Here is a 16,555-nt window from a genome sequence, read left to right as displayed (position 1 = left end):
GAGTGACATTGACCAGTATGTGTAGGGTGGCACTAACCTGTGTGTGTGTGTAGGGTGGCACTAACCTGTGCGTGTGTAGGGTGGCACTGACCTGTGTGTGTAGGGTGGCACTGACCTGTGTGTGTGTAGGGTGGCACTGACCTGTTTATATGTATGTAGGGTGGCACAGACCCGTGTGTGTGTGTGTGTGTGTGTGTGTGTGTGTGTGTGTGTGTGTGTGTGTGTGATGGCACTGACTCCTGTGTGTGTAGGGTGGCACTGACCCCTGTGTGCGTGTCTGTATGGTGGCACTAACCTGTGTGTGTAGGGTGGCCCTGACCTCTGTGTGTAATTGTATAGTGGCACTGACCAGTGTGTGTGTATGATGGCACTGACCCGTGTGTGTAGGGTGGCACTAACCCATGTGTGTGTGTCTGTAGGGTGGCACGGACCCATGTGTGTGTGTCTGTAGGGTGGCACGGACCCGTGTGTGTGTGTAGGGTGGCACGGACCCGTGTGTGTAGGGTGGCACTGACCCATTTGTGTGTGTGTGTGTGTGTGTAGGGTGGCACTGACACCTGTGTGTAGGGTGGCACTGACACCTGTGTGCAGGGTGGCACTGACACCTGTGTGCAGGGTGGCACTGACACCTGTGTGCAGGGTGGCACTGACACCTGTGTGCAGGGTGGCACTGACACCTGTGTGCAGGGTGGCTCTGACACCTGTGTGCAGGGTGGCTCTGACACCTGTGTGCAGGGTGGCTCTGACACCTGTGTGCAGGGTGGCTCTGACACGTGTGTGTGTGTGTGTGTGTGTGTGTGTGTGTGTGTGTGTGTGTGTGTGTGTGTAGGGTGGCACTGACACCTGTGTGTAGGGTGGCACTGACCCGTGTGTGTGTGTAGGGTGGCACTGACCCCTGTTAGTAGGGTGGCACTGACCCGTGTGTGTAGGGTGGCACTGACCCCTGCGTGTGTGTGTGTATGGTGGCAATGACTCCTGTGTGCAACTGCAGGACAACACTCAGAGCGGCAGTAGACACACCCATAGGTGGAGCTAGACACGCCCCCTCAGCGACTTGCCGTGCACACTCTCATAAAATATAGAATCTCCCTGAAACTGGTTTCCAAATGTAGGCAAGTACTGTATGTGCAGAGGAGGTGGTCACATGATGCACCCAAGGTACTTGTGCATCGGCATGACCCTGCTTCTGCTCCCAGCTAGGAGCCAGACAGGTGATGTGCCACTGAAGTGTTTGCATGCCATGGGTTGCCTACCCCTGTGCTAAGAAATGGTATCAGCAGAAATCATTATAAGTATATTCATGTCATGTGATAGATGATCATTTAGTATTATTTGTCTTAAAATGTACTTTTTCACCTTATAAATTGGTACACAAAATAGCAGTTGTTCCTGAGAGAAATGTAAGTACTTTTTAAACAGAAAATCTACTTATTCAAATGGTTTGTGTCTTTTCAAACTGCAGGCAGTACTATGAAATGATGTACAACAGTGCTGATGAGCTGCTAAATCTAGTGGTGGACCAAGGTGTAAAATACACAGAGCTGGAGTACATCAATGCTCTCAGCCTTCTGCATCGCAGTCAGACCGGTGTGGGCGACCAGACCACTCAGAACATGAGGCTGCAACGACTTAAGGAAATCATCTGTGAGCAGGCTGCCATCAAACAAGCCACAAAGGACAAGAAGATAACCACTGTGTGAGTGATGATGGCAGTGAGTCTACACATGCCAGGCAGGGGAGTATCGCTGGCTCTGTGGCCTGCCATGCATGGGAATATTTATCATTAGAAATATTAAACGTTTATTGGAGTTATTGAAATGAGCACAGGTTACAGCGCCTACTGAATGTTCTGCTTTTCCGCACTGTATTTTAATCTTACATGTTGATTGATTTTGTAAATCTTGAACCATATGATCCTGTGTTTCTGTGAATGGTAATTGATAATATATCCAATGTAAGGACGCCTCTTACTGCAGATTTGTCGTCTGTATGTTTATCTAACTGGTTTATTTTATAACAAAAAAATAAAATAAAAAAATATGTCTTAATACAGAGCAAAGGTTAAGACCAAATGAGGCCCTAGATAGAATCTTGGGTCTCCACAACAGCCTGTCTGAGCTTCTGGCTTTCTGCAGATCCTTATATACAAAGTGTTGTGCTACCAAATTGTTCTACCTAGTGTTCCATCGCAAAAACTCCATTGCCAGCCAAAGGCATAACCCTTTAGCTTAGATGCCTCCATTAGACGACTGCATAGAACCACATGGTCAGACATTTTCTGCAGACCTCTTTTTGACCAAACAGCCATTACCAGCTAATTTACAGCGACACATCTTTGTAAAGACATCTCCCTTATTGTACAGACCCTTTTTGCACTGATTATGCCATTATTAAAGTCTCTACTTGTAGACGCTCTACATTACACAACTATTTTCCAATTACTTTATATTGTAGACCATCCTATTACAAACCCCTTACATTGCTATGATGTATGGCACATACATCATAGTGATGTAGATGCAGTTTGCGCATGTTCCCAGAAACATCAGCATAAACATCAAGGAGAGGTTCAAGCACAGAAGTCCACACCCCCTATGCCAGGACTTTCTCATTGTGGACGTGGCACATCCACTTGGTGTAATTTGGGACATGTCTAATTCCAGCCATCTAAGACACACGATAAATACTAAATACCTATGTTCCTTTTCCCATAACCCAGTGCTGAGTTAGTACATGATGAGGCACATACTGTATCTTTCTAGCATATGGTGGAGTTTCACTGATCATTCACTGAGTATTAGAGGGTACTATACTTATTAATATAGCAAAATCCAGGATGTAATGATATGCATAGTAGCCCATGCAATTGCGATGGCAAAACAGCAGACTCTGTACCGTAAAGTGCAAACTTAATATAGCTTCATAACAAATGTATCCAGAGTAATGTGCCAAATTGCCTGTAATGCAGTTAGTACTGTTCCCTATTGGATTGTGACTGTGGATGGAGCAGACATGATGTGGTCAGGGGATAGTGGATCATTTTACTATAGGACCCAGAAATACACACATCTGACAATACTTTCAGCTTTGCTGATCTTACTATGGTTATAGTCCATCTCTAACAAGAGACTGCCGATATGTCACAAAGTGTTTTTGCTTTGAATTTCTAATTCGAATACTAATTTTATTTCATTCTTATTCTAGAAGTCCATAATCAGATTCCTGCTTCAATTTTCCTGTCCAGTAGTCTGTGTTATAAGCTATCCACGTATATTCTGCATGTTAGCTGTAGTAGTGGTTTAGTGATCTAGAGAAGTCTGCTAGAGATAAACTTTTTATTTCTCTTGCACATTATAAAATGAATTATCACAATTTTATGTTAAATGACTCCAGTACATTATCAGTGAGATGGATAAGAAAGGCTGGACTGCAGTTTAAACCTCAGTTGACTTTATTATGTCTGCACTTCAATCCTTGGTGGCTGTGTACCAAACCAGGGTAGTTGCTACATAAACATGAATGTAATGGTTTGGAACTGTTTTTTTTTTGTTTTTGTTTTTTTCTATGCTTAAAAAAATAAAATAAACACAACTCATAACAAGTTGATTTGCCTATTGTGTCCATAGTCATTCTTTAGTGATTTAAGAAGTATACTGCTAGTAGGCATTCAGTATGATTTTCAGTCGACTCTACTTTCCCAGTAAATAAGATATAAAAACAACTGTATTCCTTTCAATTTGCAGCACAGACTATTCATACAAATGTATACTGCAACTTAAGTCTAAGTTATGTGATTGCACATTGTTTAACTTTGTGATTCCATTCCCGGGTGGTACCGTGTGACATATTATTACAGGTATTCTTCTTTTTATCCAGAGCGTACTAGAAATTCCAATAAAAACGGCTTTATTTCTATGCTGTCATTTACCTCATAAAATGTTTGCTATAAATAAGTAGCTAGAACGTTAAACTACTTCTTTCATGGTCTTTCCTTGGATGCACTCAGAGGTGATAGACTCTTGTCCCAGTGGACATGCATTTAACTCCTCCATCCAAAATATCTGAGCTAAGAGAACAGCTGTACATTTGTGACAAGCACTCAGCCACTGCACAGAAAGAGGTCTCTAAATGGTAAGAGCTCACTTATTTATGACAGTAAATTGCAAGAGTAGCTCAATGTGCTACTAGTTACTCAGTAATGCTGCATAAGCAAAGGTCACAACAAACAAGTGAATACCAGGACTATTGTAGCAAATGTAAGGGACTTGTCACAATGACAGATATTTGAGTTCCGCTATGGTTTAGAGGGAAAACACTGTACTCCTATGTGCCTAAAAAGGCTAATGGGGCAGATTGATTAACCTGGAGAAGGCATAAGGAAGTGATAAACCAGTGATATGTGCAAGGTGATAAAGGCCCCAGCCAATCAGATCCTAACTGTTAATTTACATATTGGAGCACTTCTTTATCCCTTCTCCAGGTTAATACATCTGCCCCAATATTACTAAACAGCTGTTCCTCAGCAAGATAAAAGGGAGAGGGGGGGGGGGGGAGGGAGTGTACTAATCCATCATGCAATGCCATCAGGGAGGAGTCTGATTGGCTCCAAAATTATTCTGCAGCAGGACAATGACCCCAAACATACAGCCAATGTCTTTAAGAACTATCTTCAGCATAAAAGGAACACGGAGCCCTGGAAGTGATAATATGACCCCAGAGAGCCCTGATCTCAACATCATCGAGTTTGCCTGAGATTGCATGAAGAGACAGAAAGATTTGAGCAAGCCTACATCCACAGAAGAGTCTGTGGTTAGTTCTCCAAGATGTTTGGAACAACTTCTCTGCTGAGTTCCGTCAAAAACTGTACAAGTATACCTAGAAGAATTGATGCTGTTTTGAAGGCAAAGGATGGTCACACCAAATATTGTTTTGATTTAGACTTCCGTTCATTCACTTTGCATTTTGTTAATACAGGTTGAGTATCCCATATCCAAATATTCCGAAATACGGACTTTTTTGACTGAGATTGAGACAATGAAAACTTTGTTTTTTGATGGCTCACTGTACACAAACTTTGTTTAATACACAAAGGTATTAAAAATATTGTATTAAATGACCTTCAGGCTGTGTGTATAAGGTGTATATGAAACCTAAATGAATTGTGTGAATGTAGACACACTTTGTTTAATGAACAAAGTTACAAAAAATATTGGCTAAAATGACCTTCAGGCTGTGTGTGTATAAGGTGTATATGTAATATAAATGCATTCTGTGCTTAGACTTGGGTCCCATCACCATGATATCTCATTATGGTATGCAATTATTCCAAAATACGGAAAAACCCGATATCCAAAATACCTCTTGTCCCAAGCATTTTGGATAAGGGATACTCAACCTGTAATAACAAACTATTAATACCTATTTTTTTAAAGCATTCTTACTTTGCAGCATTTTTTCCACACCTGCCTAAAACTTTTGCACAGTACTGTACAGGTGTATACACAATATTTGCTTGGGCAAGTAAGGATAATATAGTTAGCCATGATAAGATAAAGTACAGATGTAGTAGCATTGCTGCTGCTACTGTTTCATACAGTTGTCCTAGTCTAGCCATACATCTAGCACAGGTTGGCGAAGTAAGGCGTGATATGCGCTAGAGGATCGACAGCATGCAATACATAGCTTCACAACTGGGTGGCAATTGCTCCACTAATGAAAACTACAGTACAGTTCTGAATAGTAGCAGATGGATATGGAACTACAGAATACTGTACAGTTTAGCAAGCTCTGACAAGCGTGCCAGTGCACAGTAAATACAGTAGTGCTTTTTTCTCCGGCAGGGTCCACAGGATAACAATAGGATATGATGAAGCGACAGCGGATTGGCACCAAACGATCACAAGCTTTCAGTCCTCCCAGGATGCAACGGGCCCGTCCATATATCCCTGCCCACTGGCACAGACAAATCATTTTTTTGTTTGGTGCGGCAGGAGCCGGACCATGGTCAGAGGGCTGCTGTTCTTGGCAGCCCTAAGCTTTCTTATTTTATTTTTATAGTCTTACTATGTTGTGAGCGACTTTTCCCAACAGCGTTTTATATGCATATTGGAAAGAGTCGCTCCAACAACTCTCCGCCGGGTCACAACAACGCTTACCCATGTGTACAGTGCTGTCTCCACGGGTGTCTGTGTCGAATATACTAGCAGATCCAGCAGACGTTACCAGGCTGTGGCCGGAGCACGGGGAGAAGGTAAGGCATCGGTTCCACGTAGTCGGGGTATTCGGACACAGCCGCACTGTATTGGGAGGAGACTACCAAACAGAAGCTGATGCGCCGCCATCACGGGTGCTCCAGCGCTAGGCCTTAGGGATCATAAGGCACCAGGATTAGTATGAGGCTGCGATCCCTAGGGTTGATGTCAGCGGTGGGGAGTTAGACGCTCTCCTGGTCGCCCCACCCCCCAGTTCATGACCAGTTTCCGCGAGTCTCCCGCCATGAACTGTTGCCTCACTTCCGTCTCAGACGCTACCACGAGGGGTCTCAGTCGCAGCATAGGCCGCTGCGTCTGTGTTCACTAGGTGCTACCGCGAGGAGACCTGGTCGCAGGACAGGCGTCTGTATGACCGGTGCGTCTGTATGCACAGTGCGTCTGTGTCCACTTAAAGTTCCCGGAGTGGCAGTGTACACTAGTAGCGTCTGGATCCACTCAGTGTTCGCTAACGTATTAATCGATCTTGGAAGTGAGGTGAGTCTCCCTGTATCCCACTCTACTGAGTACGAGTTATACAGCACTAAATTTCTATCTACTTTTGTCAGTATGAATAGTTAAGTTTTAGTGCCTTTTGCATATGTGTCTGTGTACATTACTGTGGTTTTCTTCGCAATGCGTCTGAATACTTTAAGAACTGTATAAAACAGAATTCACGTGGAGGGGATTAGGTTGAGGGTACCGCACAGGACTATTTTATATGTAATATATAATAGATTGTGTGATTAAGTTTCCAAGAAAACCGACAAATTAGACTACAGTCTAGCATTCATCACCGTCTACCAATTAATATCACCTTTTTGAGTAGATTAAATGGTGATTGTCAGTGGTGCTCCCTTAGGTCAGAGGACATAATTGAAAATGGGGGTAAAGAAAAAGAAAGTGACCTTTGTTGGGAGCACTCACTCTTGGAAACACTTTTTTAATTAATTTTGTAATAATGAAGTAATTAAAACTAACTTTTAATAGAGACTAATTTATTATAAAATATGAACACAGACAGGGTCAAAGATAATGAAATAAATGACTATATTAATCGTGAATCATAAACTCAGCTGTATCTGTGAATTTATTGATGAATTCATTAAACATTATTTGCATGTCTGCTAAATATATATCCAAAATACTGCAGAGTCAACTATGTTGCTTATATGATGCCAGCAATAACCTACAACACCTGGTATTCCCTAATGGTCTCCCTCTTAGGTACTGACCAGGCCCAACATTGTATTGTTTCCAAGATCAGATGAGATTGGGCTTATACAATGTGGTATGGTAGGTTACGTTTGATCAACAGCATAAGTTATTATAAAGGATATGTGAGAATTAATTATCACTGAGCCTGACTACAATGATCAATGTAGTGCTTTACCAAGGTTATTTAATTGTTAATTGTTACATTAATGTTCACGCTACCCGTGAACAAGCTGTTGTGAAACGTACGTCAGGTTACGTGTTCTCGGTCACAAAGGGCGCGCTCATGTGACCGGCAGGAGAGGAGACCAGGCGAGCTGCTCGTATACACCGCATGGCGCACAGCGGTCAGCGGCATTCAGCAAACAAGGAGATGCATACAGGCTCATAAGTATCTTTTCCTTTTCCCTGATCTAGATAGCCTTTACCCTCCTAGCCATATACTGTATGTAACTATGATATTAGATATATTGGTCCTTCAGCGAGTTTATGATAATTACCAAATCCTGGTGTTTTGATTGTGAGTGTCACTGACAGCTGTGTATGATATTCCAGTACCGATCAATGGTGATACATGCAAATACACGATTGTATGTGATTTATATATGCCTAATTGGAAATATCCGAACGCTACAGCCATTAACCCTTGGGGCTCTGGCTATTATAGAATTTATATCACTGTCAAATGACGCCTGATATTCTCAAGCACTGATCTATGTAGATGTAAAAGTAACGTTATAAATGTAACGATCTATCACTAATGTATTAGTTGCCACAGTGCTGTACCAATTGGCATTTCAAACATTTACTATCATAGATACAAATGAATGTATCACTGTTTATACATGTATCATTTTTTTGAGCACTGATATGTTTCAAATTTTGAAACAAAGGTATCATCTGTAACATTCCTGGCTGACAGGATCCTATTTATCAGCCAAAGATAAGTGGTCGTTTGAGAACGTTTTTTTCATACGCATATATCTGCTTAAGAATAACAACTTTATATATATGACCACCTTGTACTTCTTTTTCTTATTTATGACTGATTTGCATGCTGGGATAAATACTGAGACGGACTACTTGTACTGTGATGAACATTCACATCAAGGGTATCTCTTTATTAACCTCAGTGCTTAAAGTCTACTTATCTTTCTTCTAGCTGTATGATTGTACTCTTCCCTCTCTCATTCCCCGTCCTATACCAAAGATGCTGGCATGACGGGAGAACAGCAGAAGGGTAAGATCGTTACAGTCTCAGCTTCCTTTATTACAGTTCTATTTGAGGATTTCATTGTTTTCCATTGTTGCAACTGTTATTTTTCATATTCTATGCTTATACTCCCAGTAGGGTGATTTGATCAGCAATAGAGATATCATCTCTCTGGATCTTAAAGCAGTGTTGTTTTACCTATATAAATACAGGCCTTTCTGTGCAAGCCTATACTGACCAGTTTCTGCAGTGGCATTGTTGGGCCCATAAAAATACAGGCCCTCTGGATGTAAACGTATACTGACCAGATGATTCAAACCCCTGTATACCTATAAGATTGGGTTACAAAATGGCGAAATGATGGTCAATTAAATAACCTTGGTAAAGCGCTACATTGATCATTGTAGTCAGGCTCAGTGATAATTACTTCTCACGTATCCTTTATAATAACTGCACCTTATGCTGTTGATTAAACGTAACCTACTACCATACCACATTGTATAAATCCAATCTCGTCTGATCTTGGAAGCAATACAATGTTGGGCCTGGTCAGTACCTAAGAGGGAGACCATTAGGGAATACCAGGTGTTGTAGGTTATTGTTGGCATCATATAAGCAACATAGCTGACTCTGCAGTATTTTGGATATATATTTAGCAGACATGCAAATAATGTTTAATGAATTCATCAATAAATTCACAGATACAGCTGAGTTTGATTCACGATTAATATAGTAATTTAATTATCTTTGACCCTGTCTGTGTGTTCATATTTTATAATAAATTAGTCTCTATTAAAAGTTATGTTTTAATTATTTCATTATTACAAAATTAATTAAAGTGTTTACAGTCACAAATTGTGTAGTACACTGTGAAAGTGCTGATTACTTATCATGTCTAAGAGCGGCAAAGGTGAGGAAGGTACACTCACAGTAACACCAACACTCATATCATATTTGTCTTGCAAAACTGTATTATCCTCTCAGGATCTGGTACAGGATGGTTTATGTGCAAATTGTTTTGCATTTCAGCAGATTACAAGGCAGATCCCTGTTCAACGTCAGGTACAGATAGATCCACCTTGGGCGGTGTTTGCACAGACCTTGTCCAGTATACCTGAATGGGTAATTCCTACAGCTTCACTACCAGGAATGGGGTACACTAATAACCCATACATGCAGCTCCCTACTTCTGGTATATCTTTTCCCTCACCAGCTTCTCCAAAGAGAGAAGCTGATAAACCTAGTGTAAGTAAACTGTCAACTTCACAGGCTACACGGGATGATTCATCGGACGATGAAAGCTCTATATACTCTTCTTCAGCATACGAGGAACAAGTAGAAGGTCTCAGCTCAGTGGATATAGCTGAACTAATTAATGCAATAAAGGCCATTCTATCCTCAGAGTATTCAGCAGAGCCTGTGTTAAAAACCAAGGCACCTGTATTTAAACGGCCCAAAGCAGGTAAGACTGAGTTTCCAGGGTCAGACCAGCTAACGGAAATCATGGAAGAGGCTTGGGCTACACACAGTAAAAAATATAGAATTCCCCAAAAATGGGATTCCAATTATCCTTTTCCAGCTGGGGACTGTTTAAAATGGGAAATTGCTCCCAAAGTAGATACGCATGTCATTCGATTAGTGTGAAAATCTATATTGCCTTTACAATCAACGTCATTGGATGATGTCATGGATAGGAAAGTGGATGGTTTTCTGAAAAAACATATTTTCTCTGTCGGGGACAGTCATAAGGCCAGCCAGCTTGGATGGCAAAAGCAGTTGCTGCCTGGATAGAGGTACTGGAAGATGGTTTTTCAGCACTTTCAAGGGAGCAAGAATCCTATATAACGCACATTAAACAGGCTGCAATATTCTTGGAAGAAGCAGTAATAGATATGGGCACTATTGCCTCCAGGGCATCGGCTTCAACAATAGCTGCTCGCAGAGCACTTTGGTTACGTACATGGAAAGCTGATTCAGAATCTAAGGAGGTTCTGGAATCTTTGCCTTTTACTGGAAGCATTCTGTTTGGTAAAGAATTGACAGATATTCTGGAGTCAGAAGCAGATTCCAAAAAGGTAAAATTCTCTTCCACATATAGGGGGTAATGCTGAGTTGATCGCAGCAGCAAGTTTGTTAGCAATTGGGCAAAACCATGTGCTCTGCAGGGGGGGGGGGGGGGGGCAAATATAACATTTGCAGAGAGAGTTAGATTTGGGTGGGTTATTTTGTTTCTGTGCAGGGTAAATACTGGCTGCTTTATTTTTACACTGCAATTTAGATTTCAGTTTGAATACACCCCACTCAAATTTAACTCTCTCTGCACATGTTATATCTGTCCCCCCTGCAGTGCCCATGGTTTTGCCCAACTGCTAACAAATTTGCTTCTGCGATCAACTCAGAATTAGGCCTATAACTCCAAACATAGGGGTCCTACTTTTTGGCCCTTTGGGTCACAAGGAAAACAAAAGGAAAAAGTGATCGTATGCAGCCCCAATATAATAAATTTGGTAAGGCAAAAAAGCAATGGGCTACCAGAACACCAGCCTCAAAATCAGAGAATAAGCCATTAGTTTGATAGTACGGGCCTCCTCCTGGGGGACCCCAAGGTAGGGGGTCGACTTCTTCAGTTTGCACAGATCTGGCAACAGTCTACAACAGATGCCTGGGTGCAAGAAGTGGTATCTCTGGGTATGTTTTTCTCTTCAAGAAGCATCCTCCTCGAAGGTTCTTCTGCACCAGCCTATCTCGGGTAGAAATGAAGGCCAGGGCTTTGCAAGAAGCAGTTCAGAAATTGCTTCAGTCAGGAGTAATTATTCCAGTACCCCCTGCACAACGGGGACAGGGGTTTTACGCCAACCTGTTTTTTGTTTAGAAGCCAAATGGGTCATTCCGGCCAATTCTCAATCTCAAAATGCTGAACAAATACATTTGGATACCTCTGTTTCACATGGAGATGTTACGCTCCATAGTTTTGGCCATGGAATCGGTATTATATGCAGAGCCGGATTAACAATGGGGCAGATGGAGCTGCAGCTCCAGGCCCCCCATTGAAAATAGGCCCACAGGACCCTAACCCAAAGGCCTATCTGTAACTCTGCCTGGTCTCCCCCAAATCCGATTCCACATGAGAGTCCACCCCCCAGACCCGTCCGAATCCCCGCCCCCTTGGCGGTATTGCTTACCTCAGACTGCGCAGCTGGGTAAATCACCAGTGGCCTTCCCTGCTCTGTAACCCCGCCCACTATAATCGGGGGACGTGGTCAATGCAGGGTAGGCTGATGACTGGTCAGGGAGACGCTTTATACAGCAGTCACTACTTCAGCTGCTGTGCAGCGTACACTGGACTGCCCTGCTGTTGTAACGCTGAGGAGATTCCTGCTCAGCGCAGGAACTCCTCAGCAGTGTCTGCTGTGCTCCAATTGGCAGAGTGACACATCACACACAGTCACTCAGCCAATTGGAGCACAGACACCCCCACGGCCCCATCCCCTTCCCAGACAGGAGACTTGCTGGTCTGTATGAAATTGCAGGCTGAAGTTCAATCAGCACTAACACAGCACAAATGGTAAGTGTAGTGTTAGTGTGTCACACACTATATACTGTATGTGTATAGCACTGTACAGAGTAATCACTTTAATAAGCGTGGCCCCTCCCCCCAAAGCCTACATGTACCTTTTAGCCTTATCCCCTGGAAGTAGCAACCCCTTCTGTAACCCCCTCCCTCCCAGCTGCCTTTTGTACAGTATGTATAGGTATATATACAGTATGCAGTCAGCATACCGATAGCTGGGATCCGGCTGTCACAATACTGACGCCCAGATCCAGACATGGCCACCATACCACCGCCGGTATACCGGCGAGGTAGGTGATTCCCCCTCTATGGGTGTCCACATCACCCATAGAGAGAGAATAGAACCTGTGGCGAGCTTACTGGCCACCCAGTTCGCAACGTGGTGAGTGTAGCAAGCCCGCAAGCCCTGCCAGCATTCCACCGCTTGGGATGCCGATGTTGGGATCCTGACGTTCGGAATCCTGCCCGGCGATCTCATAACGACCCCATATATACACTATGTGTATATGTATGTATGTATGTGTATTCTATGTACGTGTATGCTATGTATACTAGTCACACCACCACAGTGCTTGCCACACCTCCTAACTAGGCACACAATAGGCCCTTCATAAATTTCAGCTCCAGGCCCACGTGGACCTTAATCTGGCACTGATTATATGGTATCCCTGGATATTCAGGCTGCTTACCTACATGTTCCTATAGCACTGTCCCATCAGTGCTATCTCAGGTTCGCTATCCCCCAGCAGCATTTTCAGTTCTAGTCATTACCTCTTGGGTTAGCCACGGCAACCAGAGTATTTACCAAGATTATGGTGGTTATGGCAGTTTATCTTCGCAAGCAGGGGATAAGAATTTTTCCATACCCCGACGACCTGGTAATTCTAGCACAATCACAGGAAATGCTTCTGTGCCATCTCCAACAGGCAATAACATGTCTGCAGAGGCACGGATGGCTCATAAATTGGGCAAAATCATCTCTAGTTCCGTCACAACGGATGACTCACTGTGGGGCTGTACTGGATTCAAGTCTGCAGAAAATATTTTTACCTCAGGACAAGATAGCCAAGGTACAGTCAATAACTCAGGAGTTGTTACACAGTCAAACAATATCAATCCACGCAGCAATGCATCTGATGGGTTTGATGGTGTCAACATTAGACATGGTGGAATATGCACAATTCCACTCAAGACCTCTGCAGCGTCTGATTCTGGCCAGATGGAATGGAATACATCAGACAATAAAGAAACAGACTATGGTACTCTCACACAAGGTAAGAAAGTCATTAGAATGGTGGCTACAAACATCCCATCTAGACAAAGGGAGACCCTTTTGGATATCAGATTGGGAGATCCTGACAACAGATGCCAGTCTTCAGGGCTGGGGAGCAGTGTCCGGGAGATTATAGTTCCAGGGACAATGGACCACAGAAGAAAGTCGCCTGCCAATAAATCTGTTAGAATTTCAGGCCATATACATGGCACTGATTCAGGCAAAGGACACTCTTCAAGGAAGACCAGTCCAGATCCACTCGGACAATGTAACAGCGGTAGCGTACTTCAACCATCAGGGAGGAATGCGCAGTTAAACAGCAATGAAGGAGGTAAGTCACATACTAAAATGGGCAGAACTCTATCTTCCAGCATTGTATTCATTCCTAAACTGGTAAGCGGACTTTCTCAGTCGACACACCATTCAGGCAAGCGAATGGGCTCTACACCTGGAAGTCTTTCAGACTCTAGTAGACAAGTGGGGGTTGCCAGAGATAGATCTCATGGCGTCCCGTCTGAACAACAAAGTACCTATATACGGGTCAAGAGAAAAGGATCCCAGAGCAATCTTTGTGGACGCCCTTGTTTGTGAAATAGGAATTTCATCTGGCGTATCTGTTTCCTCCGATCATCCTGCTACCCAGGGTGGTGTGGAAAATAAAAGAAGCAAGGAGTGCCATGATTCTTATAGCTCTGGCTTGGCCCAGAAGGCATTGGTACACAGATCTGCAGAGAATGTCGATGGATGCTCCACTTCTGCTCCCTCAACGTCCATATCTACTAATGCAGGGTCCTTGTTACCACAGGTATCTGGATCGACTATCGTTGACGGCGTGGCTCTTGAAACCTCTATCCTGAAGTCAAGAGGATTCTCACAACAGGTAATTCAAACAATGCTCAGAGCAAGGAAACCCTTCTTAGCTGGCATTTATCACCGAATATGGCAAGCCTATATTCATTGGTGCAGTGAAAGAAATATGGACCCGAAATCTTTCCAAATTTCTAGGGTCTTAGATTTTCTTCAGGCGGGAGTGGATATAGGTTTGAAGGTGGCTTCCTTGAGAGTACAAGTATTAGCATTGACTGTATGGTTCCAAAAGAAAATTGCAAATTTACAGGATGTGCGTACTTTCTTCCAGGGAATGCTGCGCATTCAACCTCCCTTTGTTCCTCTTACAGTGTCTTGGGGCTTAAATTTAGTCCTAAAAGCACTTCAAGTTGCTCCATTTGAACCACTCAATAAAGTGGATCTTAAATGGTTGACAGCTAAAGTTCTCTTTCTACTGACTATGGCATCAGCTAGAAGAGTATCAGATTTAGGAGCGCTGTCTTGTCGTTCTCCTTTTCTGACTTTTTATCCAGATAAAGCAGTTCTCAGAACTAGGTCTGGGTGTCTTCCGAAGGTGGTGTCTAAATTCCACCTTAATGAAGAAATTGTAGTCCCGGCTTTTCAGGTATCGGGACTTTCTGCGGGAGATGCGCCGCTGGATATAGTTCGGTCATTAAGGATCTACGTGGATCATACCAGCGCCATCAGAAAGACATTCTTTCTTCATTCTCTACGGATTTCACAAGAGAAGATGGCCTGCTACTAAACAGACGCTGGCAAGATGGCTTTGAATGACTATTTCGGAAGCATATTCTCGAGCTGATCTCCCTGTTCTGGATAATATGTCTGCTCACTCTACTCGTAAGGTAGGTCCTTCATGGGCAGCACAAAATGGGGCTTCAGCAGAACAGATATGTAAGGCAGCCACATCACATTCATTAGACATTATTCCTTGAATGCTTTTGCCTCTCATGATGCTGAATTCGGGCGAAAGGTTCTCCTGTCCAATCAGGAGTGTCCCCACCACTAAATTGCTTTGGGAAATCCCATTGTTATCCTGTGGACAACCTGTGGACCCTGCCGGAGAAATATACGTTATGGTAAGAACTTACCGTTGATAACGGTATTTCTCCTAAGTCCACTGGTTCCACAGGGATCCCACCCTGACGCACCTGATTTGAGGATCTTTCTACTCACTAAACCTCTTCCTCCTTGTATGGAAGGGTGTGCATGTGTGTTCTTCTCGGCTGACTAGGGCTCTGCATGTTGCTCCTGCCTAAATGCTTTGGAATACAACTGATTTGCTTGAGACAGTGGGTGGGGATATATGGACAGGCCCGTTGCATCCTGGGAGGACTGAAAGCTTGTGATTGTTTGGTGCCAATCTGCTGTCGCTCTACCATATCCCATTGTTATCCTGTGGAACCTGTGGACTTAGGAGAAATACCGTTATCAACGGTAAGTTCTTACCATAATGTAATACTGCAGGGCAGAGTACGAAATCACTAGAACGGCAGGCACCCAGTGACAATAGGCCTTACAACTGAACACTCCCCTGGTGCACTGTATAAAATGAACTCTACATTAAGTAGACATGTGAACACAGAAAAAGATTTGTTCAGCGTCTCCAACTCACACAAAGACAAGCACAGTTCAGAGTTCTATACATCTCTTACAATTAGCAATAGAGTTGGGACACACTGCACTATGAAAAAAAAATTACAATGAGCAACATCACTATGTCACTGCAGGTGTCAGTCAGCTTTCTCCGTGGCTCTCTTGGCATAGTGGTATTGCCGATGGTTACCATGCCAGTGAGCTAGGATTTGATTCCCGCAAAGTACAAGATGTTTTGAAAAACAATTTAGAATACTTTTCTGTTATCAATTTTATACTGGATATACTGTATGTTATACATTGCAAGTCTGATTTTATTACACATACTGCGACTTGTGCAGTACACATTGTTCAGCAAGCGCAGATCATCAATTTCTGCAGTGTGCTCACACAATGCTAACATGCCTTACAAATGAACGCTGGACCTCAGGATCTTTGTATACAGTGATCACACACTGTAACTAAGAATGACAACACAGAAAAAGATCTGCTTGCATTGAACTGATTGTGCGTCTCCGACACAACCAGCAATACCATATATGCATCGCTATGCTAATAGGATGCACAAGCAGCTTCTGCTGATTAAAATA

At 43.1% G+C, this 16,555-nt stretch overlaps 1 protein-coding gene and 1 pseudogene across 1 annotated transcript in view; both read left to right on the top strand.

Moving 5' to 3' along the window:
- Positions 1–3,606, top strand: part of EXOC4 (exocyst complex component 4) — an 868,528-nt gene extending 864,922 nt beyond the window's left edge. The window contains exon 18 of the mRNA XM_063926760.1: positions 1,463–3,606. Within this exon, the coding sequence (XP_063782830.1) occupies positions 1,463–1,700 (238 nt within the window). The 3' untranslated portion in view covers positions 1,701–3,606. The remainder of the gene's footprint in view (positions 1–1,462) is intronic.
- Positions 3,607–9,154: 5,548 nt separating this feature from the next.
- On the top strand, positions 9,155–9,273 carry LOC134937112 (5S ribosomal RNA; annotated as a pseudogene).
- The last annotated feature ends 7,282 nt before the right edge of the window (positions 9,274–16,555 follow it).

Source organism: Pseudophryne corroboree, chromosome 6 (assembly GCF_028390025.1).
Source record: "Pseudophryne corroboree isolate aPseCor3 chromosome 6, aPseCor3.hap2, whole genome shotgun sequence".
Classification (NCBI taxonomy): Eukaryota; Metazoa; Chordata; class Amphibia; order Anura; family Myobatrachidae; genus Pseudophryne; species Pseudophryne corroboree.
The sequence above is the reverse complement of the archived record's forward strand: the minus strand, read 5'-3'. Positions and strand labels throughout refer to the sequence as shown.